Source organism: Orcinus orca, chromosome 16 (assembly GCF_937001465.1).
Source record: "Orcinus orca chromosome 16, mOrcOrc1.1, whole genome shotgun sequence".
Lineage (NCBI taxonomy): Eukaryota > Metazoa > Chordata > Mammalia > Artiodactyla > Delphinidae > Orcinus > Orcinus orca.
The window spans coordinates 42,289,190-42,316,564 of NC_064574.1; the positions used below are offsets into that span (position 1 = coordinate 42,289,190).

Consider the following 27,375-nt stretch of genomic DNA (forward strand, 5'->3'; position numbering starts at 1 on the left):
GTCTTTTCACATCTTGATAGCTCGTTTCTTTTAATCACTGACTAATATTCCATTGTCTGGATGTACCACAGTTTGTTTATTCCCTCACCTACTAAAGGACATTTTGGTTGCTTTCAATTTAGGCAATTCTGTATAAAGCAATTATGAATAATCAGTGTGCAGGTTTTTGTGTGGACTTCTTTACATAAATTCTAAGGAGCACAATTGCTGGAGCATATGGTAAAAGTATGTTTAGTTTTGTAAGAAACTGTCTTCCAAAGTAGCTGTACCCTTTTTCATTCCCATCAGTAACGAATGATACTGCACATCCTCACCAGCATTTGGTGTTGTCAATGTTCCAGATTTTGGCCATTGTAATAGCTGTGTAGTGGTATCTCTTTATTGTTTTAATTTGCAGTTCTCTGATAACATATGATGCAGAGCATCTTTTCATAAGCTTATTTGCCATCTGTGTATTTTCTTTGGTGAGGTATCTGATCAGATCTTTTGCCCATTTTTAAATCAAGTTGTTCATTTTCTTATTGCTGAGTTTTAAGAGTTCTTTGTTTATTTTTGAACAACAGTCCTTTATCAGATATGTCTTTTGCAAATATTTTCTCCCTGCCTGGCTTGTCTTTCATTCACTTGATGATGTCTTTCACAGATGTACTGGGCAAATGGGACTGCAGTAAATAGACCTTTAATAAGGTGGAGGTGAGGTGGTGGGGAGAGGGTGCATTCTATAGTCCTGTGATTAGGTCTCTGTCTTTTTTGAGCCTGGGCTTCTGAACTGTGAATATCGCAAGTGCTTCTTGGTTCCCCCTTTTCCCCCTCAGGTGGATAAGATAACTACAGTGGCTGGAGTTGGGTATTTCCCTTCCCCCGTGTGGATGCCTAGAGCTGGCTGAAGTAGAATATTGCCCTTCCCCCAGGGAGGTTAGGCTCTAAATAAACCTCAGCAAGTTAGGCTCTGGTAGAGTAGTTTCTCCTGCAGGCAGGCCTCGTTAAGAACAGAGTGGCATATTTCAGAGAAGCTCCTTTCCCCCTCCCCTGCAGGTAGCACGAGGGGATTTTTCTCTGCATTCGCTGTGAGAACCTGGCAAGGTAAAATTTACAAAAATGTGTGGGGCCACCCTAAGACTAGCCCCCCACCCCACCCCGTGGAATTTTTAACTTTCCGGCGTGAAAATTAATAAAGGAAACGTCAATTAAAATTGGAGCTGGGAAGACCTGTAGGGCGAGTTCTTACACCCCACCAGTCATTGTCAATTATGCCGAATAGAAGAGACTCCCTTGCGTCTCCAACAGGCAGATGCGCCTACTTTACCCCCATCAAGAGGAAGGACGATGTTCTTCTCGCCCAGCAACAAGCCCAGCCAATGGAAAACTCTGTAGCTCAGCCAATGAGAAGACACCACCACCCTGAACTCTTACTTTCCTCCAATGAACTTTCGTTTAGAACAGTCCTGCCCATATTCCCCTTTTCTCCATAAAAGCAAGCTCGCCTCGTTTGTTTTCTGGGTTTGCCTGTGGTCTGCCAGAGCTTGTGTTTTGTGAGTTGCAGCTCCTCTGACTATTCCTGAGTAAGCTCGTCGAGCTAGTCAGATAACAGTTATCTTTTCTTGAAGTTGACACCGAATTGTCTACTTCAAGCTCGAACAATTCCTCAGTTACAGTTTAGATTTTCCTACCGTGGTGCTGGCTCCTGTGGAAGTTTCTGCTTAGGAGTTTCTGCTCTGGTAAGTTGTGATTCTCTGTATTCACCTGTCTCTCCAAGTTAAAGGGATAGTGGTTTGCTCTGTGACCTCACTTCTCTGCTGGATCTAAGAAGATTTTTAAATTTTTTTCAGTTTGTTCAGCCTTTTTTTTTTTTTTTTTTTTTTTGCCGTACGCGGGCCTCTCACTGATGTGGCCTCTCCCGTTCGGAGCACAGGCTCCGGACGCTCAGGCCTAGCGGCCATGGCTCACGGGCCCAGCTGCTCTGCGGCATGTGGGATCCTCCCAGACCGGGGCATGAACCGGCGTCCCCTGCATCGGCAGGCGGACTCTCAACCACTCTGCCACCAGGGAAGCCCTGTTCAGCCTTTTATTTGTCAGAAGGGAGTGATGAATTCCAAATGCCCTTACGTGCCAGAATGCCATTCTCCTTTTCAAGAAAAAATTGTCAGGTGTTACATAAGTGAAATACTGTGTGACCAGTATTTATATTTATTTATAAAGTAGATATTTATATCTATATTTCTATCAGGAATACTTTGGAGTCTACACAAAAGTTCCAACTTCCTAAAGGGATGTATCAAAATAAATCTTTAACATGTATGTTTAAGTGGATATCATTACCACTAAAAGCACATCCTAAACTTCTTTTCTGGCCCCGGCAGGTTTTCATGGCACGTTACAACTTCATGCTGTCCTGTGTTTGCTTACTACATACAGCTCCAGCAGGAGAACAAATTGATTTTTGATGAGAAATATGTCCTTCTAGGATTTCATTACTTGACCACAAACTTGGTCTAGAGCTCATGGTTTGTGAAATATCGTCATTCATTATTAAGATGCACAATGACGAGCATTGTGGGAAATTTGCATTTGAAAATGCAGTTGTCCTACTTTACAATTCTGTGGCTTATTTGGTCTCTACATTATTCTATCATCCCTCAAACGCCGACTATCCCCCAAATGCCTTGCTATGGTTTAGAGGAAAGAGCCAGGTTCTGTCTGACTGAGGGAAGTGGTACAGGCATCATATCCAATTACATCCCTCTAGGCATTTTGAGGAGCAGTATCTTATATTTGGGTAAAACTTAGAAATCTAAAAACCGGTGAAGGGGATGTTCTAGATAGAACTGTTTAGAAAAAAATCATATATGCAACGGATCAGTCCATTGTTCCTGCCACTCCCAATTCCTTGCAGATTCTTTAAAGAAACGTGTTCCTCTTACTAGAAATCCAGAGTGGCATGATTTGGGGGAATCTAATTAGTAAGATTCTTTTGGAGGTTGATAAGTATATTTTAGACTACAGCAAGTATGGTACAGTTCTTTCAGAGGTTTAGCTGTAAATGAGGTCAGTTTTGTGAATACCTGTTTCTCTTACCAAAAATTGTGTTTTCAAGTGTCAGGAAGGGATATCTGGAAAAAAATAGGCAATGTAAATCTACTCCCAAGTTCTTGGGGGAGATGGTGAGACTGCACTTTATCTTGAAAATTGAATGCACCTTCGATTGTGGCCGCTGCCCTGTGGCAGATTGAAGACCTTAGAGCTCCCAGCTGGGTCTCCAGGCCTCCTGTGCTGACCGGCATTCTCCTACATTTAGGCTTTCTTACATCCTTCAGCTTTCTTACATCTTTATTAAAGTACATATAGGGAGAGGGGCTGAAACAAGAAAACCTGTGATGAACAAGAGGCACGTGACTTACACAACTTCATCTTCACAATAAGAGTAGCCTTATCCCTACGTTGCAGGTGCGGACCCTGAGGAACAGAAACGCACTGTGCTCACACAGTTGGCAATTTACAGGGGGAGATGCAGAGTCTGGTAGGTCTAACTCCAAGACCTCTTCTCTTTCCCTTGTTCCAGGGTTTCTCTTAAACCAGTTCCCATGCCTCTTTGAATCCTTGAACTAGTATGCAGACTTTATGATGTAAATAATGGTTTTACCCTGGGCAAAGAGCCAACCGGTGAAACCACTTTCTGAAGATTGCAAAGGCCTAGATCAGAATACAAACGACTCCTGGGTGCTGTGCGGCCTTAGTGGGATTTCAGAAGCAGCTTATGTTCCCTCACAGTTCTAGCTCAGTGTGTCGTCAGATTTTTTGCATTACAGACAACCCCCAAACCCAATGGCTGACAGCAAATAGCAGTTATTTTCTGGTTCACGGTCCTGAGGGCTGACTGTGGTTTAACTGATGGAGGCCAGGCTTGGTCTGGCCATGCTGGATTGCAGGCTTCTACTGGGGCCCCGTTTCTTCCACCTGTCTCATTTCAGGTGCCAGTTTGAAAGGGCGGGGCCTCCCTGGGGGCATTCTTTTTATGCCAGCAAGAGCTTTTAAAACCTCATTTCTGCTCACATCCTATTGGGCAAAGCAAGTCACAAGGCCAAACTCGACATCATTCGGGCAGAGAAATACACTCCACCCATGGGGACAGGCTCTGCAAAGCCAGATGGCAAAGGGTCTAGCAAAGAAGAGTGTAGAACTGGGGATGCTGGTCCGATCCAGCGCACTCAGAAACTCAACTGTCACAAAGAGACACAGCGGCCTAATGGTGTCATTACTGCTCACATCGGACGAAGCTTTGCCCTCCGTCTCAACACGGAAATTTTCAGAACTTTTCACTTGGTATCTTTTGGAATGTCTTTGAAAATGACCTTCAGTGTGAGGTCCTCTGCTGGACTTGAATTATATCAAATAATGTATTTTTGATCACAAAAATCACATCAAATGTTTTCTTTTTAGTTACAGTTTTAGGCCCCAAGATTGCACTCATCTCTGCCTCACTCAGCAAAGGAGTGGCTGCCACTGTAAATGCTATAAAACGGTAGAGAAGAGTTTCCACCAACTGGTCCATCCCTGTATAGGAAAACTCCACATGCTAACATTGAGACACTAGTTCAGACAGACCTCAGATTGTCGACGGCTGCAACCAGTGTCTGTCTCGGCATTCAGACATGAGAGGAGAGATTGTCCACACTGAGTATTCCTCATCCTGGGGTTGGTCACTGAGAAGCTTTTCAGAGGAATTCCTGGAATGATGGCAGTTTACACAGGAATTCAACCAGTCATTGGGGAGTAAAAGCCAGTAATCAGGGGCTTTGGGGACTAACTCATCTTCTTCCATATTTGGTGATCGGAGTTCACAGTGCTGGGAGCTGTGATGACAGTCTTCAGCGTGACTCCTTCAGGAGAATCTTGCACCTGACTGCAGGTGGGGGCATAAAAGCAGCTTCTGGGGACATAAGTAGTTTCATGCCTGCGAGTCAGTGACAGCAAAGCTCAGAGACCCTGTGTGCTGATGTGTTCCTGAAGGAAGTCCTCTGCTCTGCCTGCTCGAGGGTGACAGAAGCCCAAGAGGTGTTTATCGGACCTAAAGCCAAGGGGACCTAGTTTTCATTCTCCTCAGCCATGCCTTTAGGTTGTACCAAGGTCCCATGTGGAGGGGGTTTGGCCAGCAGGCTCCAGAGAGCAGCACAGAATTAATTCACTTCCTGCCCTCCAGTGCAAGGGCTGATTTTTTCCTAGGCCTCAGGTGGCATAAAATCACTGCAGGATGCGAGGGAGCCTCACAGGACAGTGGATATGTCCCGTGTTCCTATTGTTAACACACCATCTTATTGGGCACCTACTTTGCTCTGAGCACTGAAGGTGGAAAAATGAATAAGATAAGGGTTCTGCCTCATGGAACTGCTATTCCGATGGGGTAGATGTGTGGTGGCCAAGCACGTGGGACAGATCATTTCAGATTGTGACAACGGCAGTGGAAGTGCTCTGCAAGCCAAAATGAGGGGTTTGGACTTTGGTCATAAGTGTGGAGGAAGTCACTAGGGGCTCCTCGTATGGACATGAGATCATCACTGGCCACCAGGTCCATGCCCCATAGATGCCACCAGTTCAGAAATAGAAACTGCATTTTCATCTCTCAGTTGATCCCAGTATAAATCTTTTCTACTCAAATGTGATGTCCTCAATGAACTCCCTCCATTAGGAAAAATGCTCTTTTAAAAAATTTTACAAAAATGCTTTTCCAGGTGATTCTGTGAGATCTTTCATCTCCTTTTTCAAGAGACTTATTCAGGGGTATAGGAACAGCTTGCATAGAGTAGAATTTGTTTCATGAGCCATTTCTCAGGTCATTATTATAATTCCTTAGGCAGAAGATGATTTTAAAAACACCCTTAGAAATAGACACTGGTGCTCGTAAGTTTGAGAAGCTGATGAAGCTTGCATAGATGGTAAGCGTGTGTCTCATAAAAATGCGGCTCGTTCAGACCTGCTTTGCAGAGCAAAGACAGCTTGAAAGGAAAACTTCATGTTTCACAATTTGTTTTAAGAGGTGAAAGCAACAGTAACTCAAGTCTGGGGCTGAATAGAGTAGAATTTATGGAGTATCACTGGCTGTGGCACACAATGTCAAGTGAAATGACAGAGTGGGTGTGAGGAGATTCAAATAAGTATAGAATTTTCCTTTTTTATGTCATGACCAATCCTATAGGTCCTGCTAGGAAAATTAGTACTAAGTTGAATAAAATAAAGGAAGGGGTAAGGCGCCGTTGGGAAAGGCATAATGTCACAGAAGTTCTGCTGTGAGCCGGTGAGCTTCAAATGTACGGGTTCTAATTGTGTCTGGAATGATGGTACCTACATGTTGAGGAATAATTGCATCATCAGAACCATCAGCTTTTCTGTGGCCCTCCTTGGGCCCCACGCATGCTCTGCAGTGAAGACATTAAATGCTAGACTGAGTGCTGCCGTGTGAGAAAGGGCAGAACATCAGTGGCCCCTGGTCTATTGGGTGTGGTCCTCACAGGAAGCTCTGTACTTGGGCAACAAGCTTTCTGACCACAGGGGCCTGCAGTTTGATTTCCTTTCTTTGGAATTTGAAACAGCGTTGCGTTGGGACTGGAGTCTGTGAAGGAGAGGGGTTGTGGTAATGTGCATGCATTCTGCGGAGATGTGGGGAAGAACAGAATGCCAGGCCCTGGGCTAGAGTGTGGATGGATGGAGGGAAGTCAGTAGACCCAGGCTTTGGGCCTGGCCCTGCCCTTGCTTGAGTTCCCTTACAATCATTTTCTTGCTTCTATAAAATGAAAGGTTACATACATCCGGAAGGGAGTTTTGAGGATTTGGGCTATTTTATGTGGAAGCCAGAGTTGGCAGGGCTCCTACGAATAGCCTAGGCTCGCACCCCATGCCCGTCCATAGCCATAGGCAGTATCATTGCTTCCTCTTCAAGTGGATGCTGGTCCAGATCACAGTTATCATGTTAGTGAGTGATAATAAGTTCATTAAAGGCAGTACAACACAGACTGTACTTTTCATACCTCTTGCAAAGTATTTAATATTCAAATTAATCATCCTTGATCAACCCCTCCCTCAATACACTAAGTCACTGTCCATTTAGAAGCCAACTCATCTTCCTTCTTCTTTTTCTCTTCTTTGGGTTGTTGTGAAGATTACGTAGTGTTTACATGTGTTTCTTTTAGAGTAACTTCTACCTAATAAGTGTTCGATACATGTTAACAGCAGCAGCAACAATTTACTATTTTTCAAGATTACTGTCTAGTGTGGCAGCTCTTCACGCCAACGTGAGCCTAGCCCTGTGACCTCTACAGCCCCACAACGTAAAAAAGGATTGTGCTTTCATGCTGATGAGTAGCGAGCTCCCCAACTCTTTCCCCCGCGTCCTTAAGTAACTTGTAAAACGTTCTCTACCGTGCATGTGCCAGAGGTGACAACTAGAAAAGTTTAGAGAAAGAGTGCTATCCAGGTAAGACGTGGCATCTCTTTTTCTCAGGTTCATGAATGGGTGTTGATGGCTGTCATAGTTTGGGTTTCCCCAAAAGCAGATTCGGAGGTCAGGGTTTGGGGGCAAGTAGTGAATTTGGGAGGTCATTTCAGGAAAGGGAGTGGGGAAAGAGAGACAAGGAAAGGAAGAAGCCAACAGAGTGCATTGCTGAGCATTGTTGCTGTGGACCACTGGAGCATCGACCCACTGGGCAACTTGCAGCCTGCACCTCAGCCTTCCTGGGGGCACGTGAGCTGGGACACGTACCCACCATCTCACTAATCATGGGTTAAAGGATGCTCGCAGTGGCCTTGATTCCCTGACACTTCGGACCTACTCCACAGGTGGGCAGTGAGAACCCACAGTAAAAAGGCAGCAGCTGCCAGAGGTTGTAAGTTGAGCCAGGATGCAAGGATGGCACGTGTGCCACAGTGACGTATGTAGGGCCCGGTCAGCATCTACGGCAATCCAGCTTATTAATATGCCATATTGTGTATATATACGCATATAACAGAGCCTGCCGAGTTATGTTTATATACACGTGTAACAAAGCCTGCCCTTTCAAACAACAGCTAAGACCCCACCATCTTGAAGACGGGCTGCGAAAGCCTCGCTCTTGCCTGCTGTGTGCCCTTTTGCTCTCCTGAGGGAAGCCAGTAGCACCCTCTTTAGCATTCTGCTGCCGTGCTCACTGCAGTAACAGAGGCCAGTGTCACTCTTATTACTTCACCTGTTTTATCTCTTGTGAAACTCAGCCTTTAGCCAGAATCGTCTGAGTGGCTGCTCCGGCAATTGCTTAACGGTGAGCCTCCTTCACCTCATTTCTCTCAAGTAATTTGATTCCATCATACCATCAGAATTGCTTTTATGGGTTGGAAGGAGGCCTGGGGGAGGGGGTTGATGGGAAGCTGTTTTGAGATTTAAAAAAAAAATAAATTCATTGCCCTGTACTTCCCCATGCCCACCACATTCTCCATCTGCGTCCCTCTCCCTCTCTTTCGCATGCAGGACGGGGGTGTGTGTGTTCGGGGAGGTTGGTGAGGAATGTTCTGAGCAAAACATAACTCATCTCACATTTCATCTCCTTTTACCTGGGCTTATAAAGTGTATTGTTTCATGTCCATTTGGTCCCCACACCAGAACTCATGTGCTAAGATAGAAAAAGACTGTAGCTATCCTCTCTGAAATATCGAAGTGTAATTTTACATTGACGGTCAATGTTGACAATCCCAGTTCAACTGATGTTAACGTTTTAATAAACCCACTGATACGTGATCCCCATCATTTAGGACAGAGATTTTCATCAATGCTGAAAATCCCACGTTTAATAATTGCATGAGGGCTTCCCTGGTGGCGCAGTGGTTGAGAGTCTGCCTGCCAAGGCAGGGGACACGGGTTCGTGCCCCGGTCCGGGAAGACCCCACATGCCACGGAGCGGCTGGGCCCGTGAGCCGTGGCCGCTGAGCCTGTGCGTCCGGAGCCTGTGCTCCGCAACAGGAGAGGCCACAACAGTGAGAAGCCCGCGTACCGCAAAAAAATAAAAAATAATAATTGCATGATCTTTTTATTTTACTTGGGTTTGTGTGTAAATAGAAAAAATTAAATCAGCACGCTTTTTCCTCATTAAAGACTTTATGGGGAGGGAGGGCTTAAAAGTGGACATGAATTTAGTGTGCAGAGTTCCAGAGAGTTTTATTTAACTGTTGCTGCTTATTTCTGGATATTTATAGTCATTCCGCCCCAATTTGGTACTTATAGTCACCCTGAGGGCTGGTGAGCATGGCAACCACTTTCTAAATAATATGCAATGGACATGGGGATTTATGATTCCATACAATTGGTAGTATTTTATCCCAGCCTTGGGCTAAGTGCCCTGCTGGGTAGGGTTGAGGGTATGGACTAAACCCCCTTTGAGGTGAAGGCCACTAAAGAAGAAATTGTGCAGCTAAAGATAAAATAATTTGGTACATAAACAATAGTTTTTACATTTCTGAGCTTTGCCTGGACCTTGATCTCCCAGATTGCTTTCTTCTTACAACTGCTAGAGAGGCATCCACAGTTAAAGTAGAGGTGACTCCCGGAAACTGGGCTGGAAAGGGATGCTAGGGGAAAATTCAAGAAACAGAGGCCCTGGGTCGACTGTAAATGTTAGATGGGCTTAATGTTTTAAAGCATGGATTAATTGTACCTGGTATCCTGTCAGTTTGAGTTTAAAATTTTTTTGTGTGCTAAGAACTTCTGAGAAATAATTGATTTAAGGTATTACCATATGCCTTTGTATGCTTTAGCAATCTGTAGCTGCAAGCAGACCCTCATTCTAAGTTTAAAACAAAAGTTGATCGTTGCTTCTTCCTCCAAAAAGGGCTGTTTTACCAGGAGAGTAAGTTATATTTATTTCAGTAGACTATGCTAGATTTTCAATAGAAAATGTTTGAGTTTTGTAACAAGGGAACAGTGTTTCCACATAGGAGCCTATAGACAGAGTTAAAGATATTGGGGAATTATCAACAAGAGCAAAATGAAAAAAAAATGAGAGCTAGAGAGGAAAACCGTCTAGGGCAAGGTCAAAACCAGATTCACTCTCGCTGTGTTGAAAACATTCCCGGTTTTCCCCAATTCCAACAAATAGTTCAGTGGCCGGGTAGAACCTTCAGTGAGTCTTCATTGCTGTATCTTTCTGCAGCTTGATGAAAAGTGAAATATCGGGTAATAACGGAGTAAGAAAAAATGTCTAAAGTGGTATTTGATGTACCATGGATGAAAGGCATTGCAAACTCATTGTTTCACTTTTTCCCCTCTTTTGTTTTGTCCCCCCTTCTCCCTCTTTTGTTTTGATGTTCTGTTGACAGAATTTGTCCCCTCATGGTTTAAGTACTCACTGCTTTGTAGAGAGAAAACAGGTGAGTCATCATAAAACGTGTCTGAGCTTCTAGCTATAAAAGGTATTGATTAGCCTAAAGCTATCCTTAATGGCTTTAAATGTGGTCAAGAAAATATAATTATATATCCTGACACGTTAACTGACTAGAAAGATAAATACGTTATTTTAAACTTTCTTACGTTTCTGTTGGGAGTGTACATTGCTACAGCTGCTTTGGAAAACTGGCAGAATCTACCAGAGTTAAGCATCTGGATAACCTCTGGACCCGTAGCCCCAACTCCTGGGTGTACTGTCAACAGAAACAAGTGCTTGTGTTCACCAAGTGGCATGTATGGGAATGTTCATCATGGCAGCTTTATTCACCATAGCCCCAAACTGGAAGTAACCCAGTTGTCCATCAACACTAGAATGGGTAAATTGTGGAACATTCATTCGTGCAATGGAATATAACACTACAACGAAAAAGAATGAGCTTCTGCTCTGTGTGTGGATGTAGCATGGATATATGGATACATGGATAAATCAGGCAGGAATAATATTGAACAAAATATAGACAGTGCACATTGTCCATGTATATGAAGTGGAAAGACAGACAAAACTAATCTATGGTAATAGCGGAGGGAATAGCAGTTTCTTCAGGGGATAGATATTGACCTGGGACAAGGTAGCTTTCTGGGGTGTTGGAAATGTTTTATATCTTGATTTGGGAATGGTTATGTATATACATATGTGTGTGTGTGTAAAAATTTAGCAAGCAATTTAAATACAAAAGTGAATTTTTAAAAATCTTGTATAAATTGTGTAAGTCGGCTTCACCATTTACAACAAAAGTTAATTTGAATAATCTATCCTAATGAATGAGGAACTAAGCAGATTTGGAGTGACAGAAGCAGATTCTATGCACACCTGGGCGCGTGTGTGCACACTCGCGCGCGCGCACACACACACACACACACACACAAACTCTGCACGCTTGGCCCTGAATTATTAATGGCTGGTTCGGCCTCATTGACCCTCATACTTGGAAGAGATTTTGTATGTCATCTAATTCAATGATTCATTTGAAGCTTGTCTGCAACCTTCCCTTTGGGTGGCCATTCTGCTTTTGTGAACCAAAGTCCCCTGGTGACCAGAATACGGTCGAGACCTTCTGAGGCAGGCCTTGCTGTCATCAGGAGCCCATCCCTGGGCAAAAATCTGCCCTTGTCTATTCACTGGCCTTGCTCGTAACCCTTGGGGTCTTGCAGTTAAGTGGACAAAGGATCATGCTGTTGCTGTTTACCCTGAACATCATACTTTATGTTATGTACATATACTGCTGAAAAGCAAGTATGTTTTCAGGGATATTTATCTTGATATTTACCTCCGCTTTTAATTAATGACAGCACATCTTCCCACCAGGAGTTGTGTTTTCTCAAATGCCTCTTCTCAATAGTTTTCCCTCAGGGATGAAATAGAATAATGTGGATACGTCATTCTGCTTGGACGTCTCAGAATCCCTTGGCCCTCCCCATACTCTAGGGCTAAACACCCTTGACTTCCCAGTAATTAGCCTTTCCTGCTGTCCATACAAAGGCTCGCGATTCCACGGTCCATTCATTCAACACATATTTATCGATCATCTTCTATGTGCTGGCAATATTTTAGGGATACAGTGATAAGTAAAAACAGGTGTGGCATCTGTCTCCTTAGGGCTTTCGCTCAATGAAGAATATTAATCAAACATTTACATAAATCAATGTCAAATTGCAACTATGGTGTGTGCTGTGAGGAAAAGTTACGTGGTGTTAGGAAAGCATAAGACGGGTAGTCATCTGTATCGGAGGATCCTTCCTTGTTGGCGTGGCAAATGTTAAAATAAGCTGGGGAAAAGAGGACAGAAATATCATTTCAGGAAGAGGAAACCGCATGAGCAAGGCCTGACGGTAGGAAGGTGAAAAGGAACATGCCACATTCAGAGGACAGAGAAGGCCAGTGTGACTGGAATGAGAAAACAAAGAGTAAGACAGCATGAGAGAAAAGAGTCAGACCCCTCAGGGGAGAAATGTTAGCATTAATTTGGGGAGTGGCTTGAGGACAGAGCAGACTTCAAATGCTTGTAAAGGACATTCCTTGGAAAGTAGCTGAACAAACTAAAGAGAACAGGTTTTCAGAGAGTAGCTTTGGAATGGAAATACTATATCCAGGTCCAGGGTGTGGTCTGGGGAGGAGGAAAGGTGGGAGTTGTTGTCAAAAACGACCAGGTCAGGGAACTGGCAGGCCAGGTGCTGGGTGGGTCATCTTCCTGAATGCTGAAACCACCCAAGGTTATAGCAGTCCTTGAGGTGGAGATGAAAACGATAACTCAGTGCCAGAGGTTTGGATGAATGTGGGAAAGTGACCAAAAGATCACACATAATTGAGAAGAGACCACAGTTGCCATGGTTCTGGGAGAACTTTTATAATTTCTCTGTGGGGAATTATTCCTTCTAAAGGTTAATGCGGGTGGCCATTGCAACTGAGAGTGATTATGGTTTTATTAGTTTTATGCAGCCCTATAATTTTGCTATTTAAATACTTCTTAAACATATCAAAAAGTTGGAGAAGATTGTCATGGGAAGAGAATAACTAGGGAAAGCTAAGACACAAATCTAGAAAGGCCCCCGGGGTATATAATGCCAAGCTAAGGTGCTAAAGTTTACTCTGTAGGAGCTGGACAGTCGGCCAAGGCTGCCATTGTTTTGTGTAAGGCGGTGGTAACTATACTTCAGGAAGAATCACCTGAAAGTGGTGTGCTGGATAGATGGGAGAAGGGGAGAAGACTGAGGGGCACAGTTACAAGTCACCTGCTGTTGTCGGGCTGAGAGCTGATCCGACCTCGGATAAGATCAATGGGAAAAGAAGGAAAGAACAGGGTGGTGTAGGATCCTTCAGAGGGATGCTGCCTGTAGGACCCGGTTACCAGCAGGGGAAGCAGCGAGATATTGCACTGACTGGGGAGGAGGTAAAGCCAGAACCAGAAAGTCAGGAAGGATTCCTTTTGTGGAGGAATACGCATTGCATTTCTGGTTCTAGAGCCTGTCAAGGTGAGGCATCTGGGTGATTACAGATGTTGGTGTTAAACTCAGGGAAAAGGTGGACTGAAAAGCCTCCTCTGGGTAACCCCTAACCACACATGCCCATCCTGGCTGCCTTCTTTTTCTTTGCAGCCCACAAGGACTCCTGCTTTCCCCCCATCTACTTTCCCTCACCCTCACCTTTTCCATCAATTCCTTGCTGCTCATAGCTTGCTTCTGAGGACAATGTCTCCTCAGCTTCCCACGTATAGTTCCCTCCCCCAGACATTCTATCTTTTCCTAGAAAGCCTCCCTCAGTGCTCTTCATCTATGTCCCCACATCCCTAAATGCCCTTGTCCTGCTGTGTTACGGTTGCCTCTTATTTCCGCCCCCCAGACTTCGGGCTTTAAAGACAGGGACTCATTAAAAGTGTGTCCATCTGTCTATACATATATACACATACGTGTATATGTATATATACACACTCTTTTCTAGTTAAATAATAATTTGTTTAATGAATTAGCTAATTAACAGGTTTTTCTAACTTTAAGAGTTTTACATTTTGAAGCTTTAATTTAAGGAAGGGCTAAAACAATGCAAAACAAACCCACAATCCCAAATGTCATAGATGAATTTGCAAATTTGAGAACTTATGCACGTTTTTCACGTGACAGTGGTTCTCTCTCTCATATGACAGTGACCACGTGGGGCTTGGCCCTGCTTTATTCTGTCCCCTTTCCTAATATACTCCCTAACAAAGCATGTAGAAACCTAATTAGAAAGGCAACATTTATTTTTGGAAGTGGGGACGAACAACTCCTCTCTTACTTCTCTCTCACATTTTCTCAAAGTCCACTGAGATTTAAACCATTAGTATGAACTACTGGAATACGTATTTGCCTTCCAGTAAAACTGGGTCTTTTAAATCTCTAATCTCCCCATTTCAGCAACACCTCTCTCTTTCTTCATCTGCATGAACAATGTCACGGGAGCCTCCCTGATAAGATGATGTCCTCATGGACATATTGGTAGATGATGCTTATAGCATCAGCTCAGACATCTGAGTTTAGGATGTTGGGAATGGCAGACATTTAATGGATGCTCCTAGAAAAAGGAGCCAGGGGAGGTCAAATAAGTACGAAGAGACACAGAAGAAGGCATTGTTGAAAAATCTAGGAGAAGAATCTGCAAATCTATAGAGACAAAGTAGATTAGTAGTCGACAGGGGCTGGGGGGAGGGGAGATTGGGAAATGACTGTTAATGGGTACAGATTTTCTTTTTCGAACAGTGAAAATATTCTGAAATTAGTGGTGATGATTGCACAAATTTGTGGACATATTAAAAACCACTGAATTGTACACTTTAAAACAATTTAAAAATCTTTTTTAAAAAGTTCAAGAGGAAAGACGTATTGAAATATGAAAAACTTGTTAAACACATTTAATACCAAGGAAGATGAAGAATGATTGAAAGTCTATGGGCCTTCTTGATTAGGAAGCCAGTGGTGAGCTTGAAGAGAGTAGTTTCAACAGAACAGTCACTCCCATCTCTTCTTCTTTCTGCCCCATAAATAAGTAACTTACAAGGTTATTCTTTCACATATTTTTATCTCTGTTGGCAGAATGTCTGATGATTCTGCAAGTTCTCGAATGTGCTTGGTTTATATACGCTAAAGGATGCATTTTAGAAACTCTGATTATGTGTGCTCATGTTCACTGATGTATTATAAGTGCATCGTTCTTCCTGCCCTTGTAAAACCAAACCTGTACTACAAAATCAGGTCGTTTCATATTGTCTTCATGTGAGACGTCATTTCCAATGGCTCTAAGTGGAACAGGCATTGCGTTCCTTGAATTCGCACAATAGCTTTCAGTGGTATGGCTATGGGACTGGTTGTTCGCTGTGTCTTGTGCCAGCTCACTGATGGAGTGACCCTGGCTCAGCCACATGTAGTCTCTGACCCATGTTTACTTGATTTGTAAACTGAGGGTAATAAACATTAATCTGACACCTCATATGAGAAAATTATAGGAAAATGTTGTGGAAGGTATTAAGCAACCGTAAATACATTTTAATAGACATCGTGCAACTGAAGAGACAGTTAGTCCTTTATTGCCTTTTAGCTCTAGACGGGCATAGGACCAGCCCCCTTAATGCCTTGTATATAGGATCGCGGGCTTCATATACTGTGATGTGCAGTGTAGAGTGTATACATTACTGAGGTCTCCCTTGCTCAGTACTAATTGGTTGAAATGAACACTGTTTAAATGAGAAAAACCCAGTATCACACCATGATTGACTTCTCTATTGCCTTTGCCTTTTTAAAAAAATTTGTTTTATTCTGTTCTTCACTTAGGTTTTCCAAACGAGCCTGCTGCAGTCGTCGCCCTCAGCACCATTAAGGAATGGCTGGCCAAGAATCAGCACCAGGTAGGAGAAAAACACAATCAGTGAGCATACAAGATGCTGGAATTCGATTATCAGTTTTGAAAAGGCAGATACATTTATTCCATAAATATCAAGTTGACCTAGTCATTGAGCCAAAGCTAGCTGATGCTGCTTCATTTGGGTTCCATGGGTGATGGAATACTTTCCTGTAATTAATTGACTGAAGGGATTATGTTGATTGGTTTCAGTGATGAAGATGGGCAAAATGATCAGATTCATTTAGCCATGATCTCATTTTTATGTCTTTAGATAATATGGATTTGTGTGTAAAGGAGAGAACAGGGTGGATTTCGTTAAGATGAATTCAGGGATCATCTGGTGCTATTTTCCTTAAAGAGTGAAGTTATCTTTGTTGACAGGGGATTCCTGGTGTTTGGTAATTTTTTCAGTAATCTAAGATCTCTTTATTTATAACTAATCACTTTTATAAAGTGACTTCTGAGTGTGCTGTTGGATAATTGATAGCTAAATCGTCACGATCAGGATTTTTATGAAACTAAAGTCTTCCATCAAAGTGTTCATCATGCCTCCGATTCTGCTTATTTAATAAGAGCTTTGGGATATATGTAGTGATGAACAGGAGACTTACTCAAGTAAACAAGGCAATTCAATAAGTAGAGATGCTATGGGGGCTTAAATTTCAGAGGTTTAGCAATTACCATGTTATTACAGCAAATAGGTTTCACACAACACACAGTGTTGTGCATTTTTCTTCCGATTTTGGTTTTCTCCTCATATACGCCCATGAGTGCTGTAAAGAATTTTGTTCCATTTGTGATGGCCCATGAATATAGCTTTCTCCTCGGTAGGAGATGGATAATTTGGAAATGTTTGGATATGGAAAGAGACTATGGGAGTTTCCTAATGAGAGGGTGCTCTTGTGTGTTTAAAGAAACAGCAGCATCATTTTTGCTAATTACTGTAATTTCAACATTTTTAAAAGAGACACAAACATTGTTCATTTCAAGCAGAAGTAAAGACCGCATGGCTAAACATACTTTGGTACTTGCTGTTTCTTTTCCTCCTACTTTAAAAGGTATACATATGACAACTTCAATTTAGAGAATAACTTTAGTAACCTCTATGATGCAGAAAAAAAGAACTAAAATAGCCAGTTTACAAAACATTTCTTCGACATGTATTATTTTATTTTCACAACAATCTTACAGAACGTCTAGGATAGGTATTGCTATCATTATCCTCCTCTAGAATCAAAAGGTTAAGTGACAAGCTCAAGACTTTGGAGTCTCAGAGCCAAGAGTCGGACCTGCCTCTCCTTGGAATGCCCCTGAGGCCAGGGAGAGATGTTCAGTCCCTTTGAAAACAGGTAATCTTCAGTATATCTCTTGGTCATAGTAAAGGCTCCTGGACCATCTGCTTGGCAAAAATGAGGTGTTTCAAAGTTAAACACTAACAAGTGAGCTGGTATATTGGTATAAATTTATCATTTCCACTAAAATAATAACCCGAGGATATTTCCCACTGTTGGAAGTTCCCATGTGCCATGTTGGCATGTGATGGGAGAGTACACATAACTACACAAAACATCAAGGGGTTGATGACGAAGAGCAAATGTGTTGGTCACACTTACAGCTCATTGACAAATTCGACTGACAGACTGTCTCTAAACAATTCAGAAAGTTATTTTTTCCTAGAGGTTTGTTAGCTTAGTGTTTCCTACTTAACGTTTTTTTTACTCTGATCTCCTTACTAGCCTACTCTGTCTTTGAGTCCTTTCTTTCGCTTTCATATTCTTTTCTTGCTCATGTCTTCGTTTCATTGTAGAAAATCTAGATAATTTGGATTGAGAAACACAACTTAGTTTTTGCCATTGCAGCTTTAATCATAGCCTGTGCTAATTCTCTTTTCAATGCGCATTGGCTAAATGAATTTGAACAAGTCAGGTTTTGCCTGATAACTGAATTATAAGTGGTGGGACATAGATAAAAGCTATACAAATGGACTCTCCAGCAATATGTGGTTGTATTTTTTGCTCTGTTAACAAACAAACTAGGTTAAGGACTTATTCAGTTGTCTCTTCATTGCGGTATGCTTCTGGCATCTTGATTGTTTAAGCTATGTATTCATTAATTCACTCATTTGATGAAAATTTATTAAATCCCACAAAGCCTCAGACACTTTTCTAATACTAGGGACAGAACAGTGAAAAACAAAATCTTTTCCTTATGATGTTCACAGTCTGGGAAAAGAGAAATATAAATGAAACAAATAAAATAGCTCAAAGAGTACAAAGTAAAACAAGGTAATTGAGGAGTGAGTTTTTGGGGGATGTGGTTTTAGAGAATGTAGAGATTGCTCTGAGGACAGAATCCTGGAACAAAGCTTTGGACGCTGGGAAGGAGCAAGCCGAGGCACACAAAGGTCTTGAGGAAGGACATTCCACACAGAGGGAAGACAAGAGGCAACCCTGAGGGGAGAATGAGTTTACTGTTTGCAAGAGGGTAAGAGAGGGAGTGTGGATGGAGCACAGGGCTGAACGAACAGCAGGAGACAAATTTGGACAGATGGTCAGGGGTCAGATCATAGAGTGTTGTGGTTTCATGGAGAGTCCGTGATTTTTATTCTCAGTCTTTTGATGGGGAATCACTGAGGGTTTGGAGCAGGGAGGTAGCACGATCAGATTCACCTTTAAAATGACTAAATTCTGGTTGCTGCTTGGAGAATGAACTTAAAAGATGTCAGAGTAGAAAAGGGAAGACTAATTAAGGGGCTCCTACAGTAAATCCAGGCAAGGGACCAGTGTTCTTGGGAATACAGTGACGGTGGTCAAGGAGGCAACAGCATCAGGTTTAGAAAATATTTTCTCTGAACAAAAGTTGATTTGATTCTATCTCATTACACAAATCACACATTACCATAGCAATAGAGTCCTGACGGGGCACTTGGGCCCAGTGGACGGGACTGGGAAAAACACATTCTGTTCATCCACCATCTACTTGTTTCATTTGCCCAAAGTCTGAGCTGTGAGCGTGCTGTTGTCACCACATATCTAAGGGGACTCGGGGACTTGAGGGAGCCCAGCTGAACAAATAATACAGTTGGCTCTGACTGCATTGGCGCTAATGGAAGAGATAGAGCAGAGCTTTAATTAAAAAAAAAAAAAAAAAGAATCCTCAAGAAGATATTATTATTAGGGCACATCAGTGACCTTCCAGAACTAAAAAAATATAATGACTTCTGGTTGAAAAATTGAAAAACAAAAGAGAATATTCACTACTGAGCATTGAATCATTGCTCTGTGAAGACCAGAGAGATGAATTAAACACAGAACAGAAATTCAAAGAAATGGCAATCATGACTGCAGAGATAAGGTATGAGGCAGAGAGACCCAGGGATCAGACGTGGGGTGGGGCGAGCAATGGAGATCACCCGCTGGCATTTTGGGCTAAATTAAGAATTAAGAACACGTGAGTTCAGAAAAGCAGGAGAAAAGAATATCAGAGTTGGCTATAAAAAAAAATTTGACAGCATGTGGTATGATAACGTTTCCCAAAGCTCCCAGTTTTCTCAAGCAGAAACCATACTAAAGAGACAAGTGAGCAAAACAAGGGGTCGTTAAGGAAATGAGCAGCGGACTCCTACTTCCGGGTGGATGCCCTGCGTTATCTGCAGTTTCATGCATTCCTCATTTGTCGTGCTGTCTAAAACTACGGTTCCTTGTGAAATAGTGATTTCTTCACTCCACGGCTCTGAGGCACCCCTTTCCTACCAGGAAGTTAGCCTTAGCGGTGTTTCTACAGTGCCCGTTCTGTCGATCCACCTTAGGGACTCACATGCCACCTGGCTATCGGTCTGTGGAGCAGTGTATGTATTTATAAGTTTTTCCATAGATAGCAGAAGTATAGGATGTCTTCCATTTGTAAAAGCCACAAATAGCTTGATACTGGGAGTTGTTTGCCCATCATGGAGGTCATGTTCAGTGATTTCAAATACCCCAAGGGGGCAACCATCCCACAGCTCAGGGCGCTTGCGGTTAAGGCTGCCAGGAGGTCACCTTAGGGGGTAAGGAAGTCACCTTAGGGGGTAAGGCATCTAAGATGAAGATTCCAAGCCGGAAGATCAGTGGGTTTCCCGGGCACTTTGAAACCTGGAAACCCTGAGGTATTGTACTAATCAGGCCTCAGTTATAGTGTGACACAAACCTGGAACCCCCGCCCCTCTGCCAGTGATAAAGCAGCCAACAGATGGGCAGAAGCATAGCATTCTGGGAGCTCTAATTAAAGCTGTGGCCGTGGGCAGCCATGGTTCAGAGGAGAGGTTATGGTTCACCTGAGACCAGGCCCCAGCTGCATCTCTGCAGATCTTTGAGGATGTCCGTTTCCAGAAACCTTCCCATTCATTTACTTCATGGGAATTCCCTAATCTCCCCTCTCCTGCCCACAGACCCCTCCTCCCCAAGCCGACCCCTTGTTCTGGGGTGGGAACAATTCAATGGAGGAACCTCTGGTTTATCTTTGAAGGCCCTCTGTAGGCACCTGGCTTGACTTGGGGATCACTGGCAGGGAGGAACCCCAGCTCGGCATTTTCAAAACCAACATCAGTTTTCTTCCATGTAGGAGGAAGGTGGAAGTTTCTTCTCATTGCATGCAGATTTTGGACCTTTGCCTAGCATAGAATACTCTTTAACTGTGCTTTTAGCACGAACAGATTGTTGTTAAAAATGTTAAATATCATCTACTTGTCATTTAAATTGTTTACTCTGTGCCTTCCAAGGGAAACACGACCCTTGTGGTATTACTGTTTGTCACTTTGGGTAGTGTGCCTACAGATGTGGCAGGCCATCCTGAGATGCTGTGTGTATGTGGCAGTGTGGCACTGAGACAGACGCCCAGCTCTGCACCTTGTTGTGAGCCCAGGTCCCAGACTTTATCACCCAGTGTGGTCTAGGCCCCAAGGTCAACTGACGGCAGCCAGAGAACAGAACTAGTTTTGGGCTCATCGTTGGTGTTCTTTAGAAGTTAAGATACTGGTTTCTGGCTTCACTGCCATCCTCCCCTGCCTTCCGACATTCAGACACACAATCCGCAAAGTATCAAACAGGGTGAACACATTCCTCTTCCTCAGAACCCAGAATTGGGAATCCACTGAAGACGGGCACATTCAGGCTCCTAAAAGTTTCATCCGCTGTTCTCGTGCTAACTTGACAAGATCAGGGTCACAGCCACTTGTTTCCTCACCACAGATCACAGAGGAACGGTTGCACTTTAGCTTCTGGTGCCAAGACTATTTTATTCCCCTTCTTGGCAGAGGTTTTTGAACATATGCAGTGTTAAAAATTGTTTGTCACTTTTATTTCAGAATCATATTATGGATCACCAAAAAAACAGTGTGAGGCCTGCCTTATGTCACTGACACAGAACCCCTTAGGATCTGTGTGGTTCTTAACCGGGGCGGGGGGCTTAAATGAAACATGAAATGATGCTTACATTTCTGATGGGAAAATTACATGCTTCGCACCAAGTTTCAGTTCCTGTGGACGATTGTTTACAGAAATGCAAAACAAGCACCATCCTTCAATTCTGCAGAAGACAGTGGTGTGGTTACCATTCAGAAATCTGGAAGGAGCAGATGAGGTGCCCCGTGTTCTCCCTGGGGGGTGTCCTCTTATGTCTAGAAGCGTCGTTTGAATATCTGTGCTGGCCTTAGTTTCTGGAACAATTTAAGTTTAAGATTTGTGTGTATAGAAGAATAAATTCCATCTTAAAATCTTCACATTCTGTGCAGGAATGTGGTTATGGTACTAATACCCATCATCCTAATATGCTGCTGTAAAAATGTATCCTTTGACTAAGCCCAAGGCTGGTCTTCAGGTGGAACCCATGATGCTTATTGCCTGTGACATAATGGAAGAAAAGTATTCCCAGACTTTGCGCGTGTGCCGTGTTCCTTTTGCTCCTCAAGAACCCTCATGACTTGCAAACAGTTTGTTTTCTCTCTCCCTCCATCTTCTTTCTTCCTTCCCTCCCTCCCTCCCTCTGCCCCCTTTCCCCCTCTTTCACACACACACGCATTCACTCACCCACTCACTCACTCATACACATAATACTTTTCCGTTCTCAGGCTGTCTTTGTTGAGGTCTGTGACAGTTACATTGGTGGTCAGATGTGAGAGTTGGCTCTTCATCTTGTGATTCTAAATACCCATTGTCAGAATAAAAGCCATGCCCCAAGGTAGCTTCTGCCTTTCTTGGTGGGAGACAGTGTTCAAGTGCCAGGTGTCACCATAGACTGCCCACCTGAGAGCTTGCTAGCGGGCAAATCCACCTGCCTCTCCATCCCCACGCTGCTTTAGCATCTGTTCCCAACAGGCACGCCTGAGTTTTGTAGCCAGAAATTAGAGCCTCTTGCTGTTGTTTCTGGGTTTCATAATCCTGTTCCCATCAGTAAGAATCACAAGAGATGGAATAATATAAATTGTGCTGCTATAGTTAGTGAGCCCCCTGCCAGTTAGCCAGTGTGCCTAGGGTAGGGAGGGCTTTACTCAGACACTTCCAGGCATTGAGGTAAGGATGCCCAAGCACCCTTTTCCGTAATCTAGCTCTACATGGACAACTCTTTTAAAGTCTAATGATCTTTTTTCTCTTAGCAGGGGATGTCTCTGTAATCAGGGCCCCAGGGTGCTCTAGTGACATCAACCTACAGTCCCAGGTTGTTTAGGGGTTGATTTCTGTGCTGACATATAAATAGCACATGTACTCTTCTGCCAGCCATCCTTAACCCAGCACAGTGTCCATTATGCCCCTGTTACTTTTAGAGAAATAGAATGGAGTGCAGAGGGAACCTGAAAATATACTCTGTCTTGGGTAGGGGGGATTATATTAAAATAGGATTATATTTAAATGGGGTAACCCGTACACATATATACCACCACTGAGTCTGGGGTTTCTAGGAAGAGTTCTAGGAGATGTAAAGTAGGGATGTGAAGTAGCTAAGGAAGGGAAACCAGTGTTTTCCAGCTCTGCTGTGTCCCATGACTTGTGTTTGGGACACATACTATTCCTATTTCTACAGCATCTTCCCAAAACTTTCTTCAAGGTAGGTATGTTTATCTTTCATTGTATAGATGTGGCAGTTAAGGTTCAAGGGAAAGGAAATTCCTAAGATCAACTAGTTGGGCACTTTGGTGTTCTACTATAACCCTGCTTCTGTGCCCAGTGGCAATTACTTCAAAATAACCAAACTTAGTCACTCAAAGTATCGTACATCTGTGAGCATGGGACCCAAAATCGGCTGATGGGAGTCTTCTCCTGGGACTTTTTTTGCAAACTGGATGCAAACTGGAGTTGGGAAGGGAAAATTAGGGCCCACTTTGGTGGTGGAGCAGGGCCATGGGAGCTGCCAGTGGCCGTGTTCCCTGCCATCATTTTTTGGGGGGCGGGGAGATCTACTTTAGGAGGATATTTTGCTGAAGGTGTCACTGATTATTGGGGAGCTTGCAGAGGCAACAAGACCATTTTGCTGGCTTGAGTGAAGAATCACAACTGAGGCAAAGTGTTGGTTCTTTTAGCAAAACAGAATAACCTCCTATTCTTAGTATTAATATCTCAAGCTAATAATTCTCAACTAGAGAAAAGGAAAGGTTGAGAGTAATTTGGAAGTTTGTTCCCCCAAACTGCATGTTTTAAGTAGTTTATCCTACCCCTTTCACAGAGCTCCTCTTATGTGGGACCACTGCTTTCAATGGAATTGCTCCAGGTCTTTCAAACATGTTGGGTTGGGAAAAAATATTTAGGGTCACTGTTCTCAATAGCAAAGTGAATTAAGAGCTCTTTTAAAACTGCAGGCTTTCACTACTTACTTTCATGCAGGGGGCAAATCATAAGCTTGTTTATTTTCTGATGGCTGTATCTTCCTCTGTATTGTAACCTTGTGGTAAAGAAACATGTGAGTTTTAATGGAAGCCGGTACTGAGTAGAAACCAAGAATAAGTAGCATGAGACAGGTGAAGTAGAGATTCTCTGCAATTAATATTTAAGTGAACAGTTCTTAAAAATGGAGGAAGAGGTTTGCTCAGATGACATGAGCAGAATGTTCCTAGAATTGGGATTTGTGTTTTTGAAAGAAGATGGGTCTCTTTGCAAAATATGGGTTGGAGGTCCAGAGACTATAGGACAACTTCCAAGCCTGCAGGATTGTATCAAGGAGGCCACCATGTAACTGTAGCTCGTCACCTCTTTCACGGAGCCAAAATGAGACTTATGGCTACTGGAAGTTGGGTGGGAGGAGGTAGGGCGCAGTTCACTACTGGCTATTATTATCCCAAAGAGGGAGGTTGGTATAAAAATTAGAACATTGAATTAAAAGTCAGAAAATTTGGGTTCTAGTCAGATTAATCTACTCTCTTGTATAATGGTGGACAGTTAAGTCCATCTCTTGGTACTCCTTGTCTGTAAAATGGGGAATGTGGGCCATGTTTCTTCCAGCTCCAGAACCATCGCCACTGGTGTTGTCTTCTGGAGCAGTCCCACTGATCTAGCCACAGTCATGTCTTTGCCCACGTCATCATGGCACAGTCAGACCAACAGAAAGCTTTGTCCTCTCTGATTCTCCAGGTGATGCCCCAAAGATCAAGCATCATTTACATTTGCTGTCGGATGCCTTTAAGTTGATCCTTAACTTCCAGATGGGTGTATCTTTATAGTTGGTATCAACAACCTTGACCCACTTAGTGTAGGAGAAGAGGCTGCCATGTTGCTTTTCTGTGAATGATCTGATTATATGGTGGTTTCAAAGTAGACAACATTTAAAACTCCTTATGAAATTAAGTCTGCTGATTATCCAAATGATGTGACATTTTTATAAATAGAAAATAAACTTCTGAGCATGTGGTTGGATCTACATCTGACACAGGGATAAAAATGACACCGAGAGGTCCTGCTGAAGGACATTCTACAGTCATTTTTGTAAGCTGAAAGCATGTGCCTTCCTCGCTGGGCAGGGGGAAAAACAACCCTTTGCCTTGCTCTCCACTTCAATTGAATAGGACTCATGTGCTGCCCTGATTGAATGGAAAATCAGCAATCCTGCCACTGTCATCTAGCTCAACCCAGGAAAGAACAAGAAAGATACTTTCTCATTCTGGTGGGGTTAAATGATTTGCCTGTGAGAGGCAATCTTAGCCAGATCTCTGCTTTAGATGGAAGCTGTGGCCAGATGTGTAGCCATCTCATTGCTTCTCCTAACGCATTTGGACATAGGGGTGGCCTCTGTGGAAACCGTACCTCCTTTGATGGTGACACTGCTACTCAATACGGTAAGAAACATGAATAGGTCTGACGAAGCCATCATTTCTCCAATCTCTTTGCTCTTCATCAAAAAAACATACTAGAAAAAACTTAATGAGAGTGGACCTATGGACATACAAATCAGTTTAATCATGGACAAAAGCTAAATTGGAGGTGGTAGATTGTGAGCCTAGTGATAGACTTGCTAACATGTCCCCTCTCAATCAGATCAAGTTCTCCTTATTTCTATTCGTGGACTCCTTAGAAGTCCCATCACATGGAAACTTGAGGGTAGAGAAGAAAGCTGTAGTGTCTTCAGTCTACACCAGGGAGCCTCCACCTTTTAGTGAGGAGACTATTAATTTGCATGAAGCAGGGAAGAGAAGGATATTGGAGGATTTATGATTTCCTGAACTTGTGGCGAATCCAGGTTGCTAAAGCCTGGTCAGAATGAAGTGCTCACATCTGTAATCCTGAGTTTGAAGACCTTAGGCAAGGAAGGTTGATCCTGACCTACTGATCTTAGACTTGGTTCTGCAGCAAGGGTTGCAACCACCTGGCATGTAACCTGCTGGGCACCAGGGCAAGTGATGTCCTATGGTGAGGAGGTGTTGCCTATGGTGCGCTCTCTTAAAAAAAAAAAAAAAAAAGACAGAAATGAGAGATTTTAAATGATGCGATTTTATTTTCATTTTTACAATAAACCTTGGCATGAGATAAGGAATATGAATTCATTGTTCTTCCAGTTGGTCCAGATTCTCTTATATTTCTTAGCTTCTTTCTGCATCAGTGTAATGAGAGTACATGAAGACTTTTTGTTGTTGTTGCTTCTCTGACATTACTCCTAAATATTAACCAAAAACTTCATCGCTTGCTCAATGGGGACTTTAAAAGCTCCAGCAATCTCTCCTAAATCTAGAGGAAAAACGGGCTTTGTTGAACATATTGAGAGATGTGTCAGTTTCTAACATAGGGCCTTCCTAAAGAAGTTTAAAGAATAATTTTGCCCGTGTGAATTTTTCACTTTATGTGCTGACTTTAGAGCCTTAACAAGGCATAAGAATAACTCAACTGCATTTATTTTTCAGCATAATTGTTGGCTGTTTCTAGCCAGTAGATCTTCCCTTAGTCTGGGCTGTTTTTCCTGCCTGGTTATACACTGAAGGGATTGCCTAATGACCCAGGCATTGCTGAGCTTGTCGGTAAGACACTGACCTGGGAACAAGGAGATTGCAGGAGATGCTGTAACCACTCTAGGACTGTTCTTCATCTGTAAAATAAGGTGAATATTACCTAAGAAAATGATTAAATCAGATACCAGCACCATAGTCTAAATCTACTGCATTGCCATATCTGGGAGGATAGCAGCCTATATTTTAAGACATTTCTCCAGCTAGTGGTTGAGAATGATTAGACCAGTTACTCTCAAAGATTGTTTCCAGCTAGAAATACTAAGGTGCAAGCTCATATTTATTCTCCTCAATGTGGGAAAGGATCTGCTGAGAACTGAGAGTAAGTCTCCCTCTAATCCAGCATGCAACCAAATTTCTAACAAGGGATTAGGAGCCTTGGTGGGGCTGTATCATCTAGAAGGTACCAGAGTGGCCACCATAGCCTTTTCACTGATGAGCACTTGTTTTTTCCATCCTATAATCCCCTTTGACATGGGTTGACAAATAAACAATATCGATCATGTCTACATATAACATGTAATCGCCACTCACATTAAATATTCATGGGATTTGCTAGCCAGCTTTCTGTGGCACCCTACACATAGTAGGGGCCTTTTTCTCTCTTTTAGAAAGCATTTTAATATATTTTCAAAATCTTGTTTATAATAATCGTGGTCTCTGGATATGTGCTCGTATGCCTCCATGCATGAGATATATTTAATAAGTTAGTAAAAGTCATCAGTGTATAGAACCGAATCATTACTTGAGTAACTATTATATTCAGATGGCAGGTTTGTCACTTGGATCTTGTATAATTATATTGGTTCCTGAAAAACCTTTTGAGAATAAAGCGCTCAGTCACGTGAAGCAAATTAGTTCTCCTTGGGCTTGAGGCCACCATTTAGCAGGGTTACAAGAGAAGATTTTCTGATTGGTACAGTGTTGTCCCTCATGGGAGCCTGTTTACACCACCCACCTGTGGATTGGCCCCTGGACATGCAGATATGTGTCACCCACAGTGTTTCCAGAATCTCCTGCCACTGACAAAATTAACTCTGTTTAGGGAATTACAAAATAAACCATTGTACTAAAATTCATTGCTGAAAATAC

The 27,375-nt window shown here is 42.9% G+C and overlaps 1 protein-coding gene across 1 annotated transcript in view; it reads left to right on the forward strand.

Moving 5' to 3' along the window:
- The window catches only part of MACROD2 (mono-ADP ribosylhydrolase 2), a 1,997,895-nt gene that overhangs the window by 1,439,408 nt on the left and 531,112 nt on the right, over positions 1-27,375 (forward strand). The window contains exon 8 of the mRNA XM_049699229.1: positions 15,758-15,831. Within this exon, the coding sequence (XP_049555186.1) occupies positions 15,758-15,831 (74 nt within the window). The remainder of the gene's footprint in view (positions 1-15,757; positions 15,832-27,375) is intronic.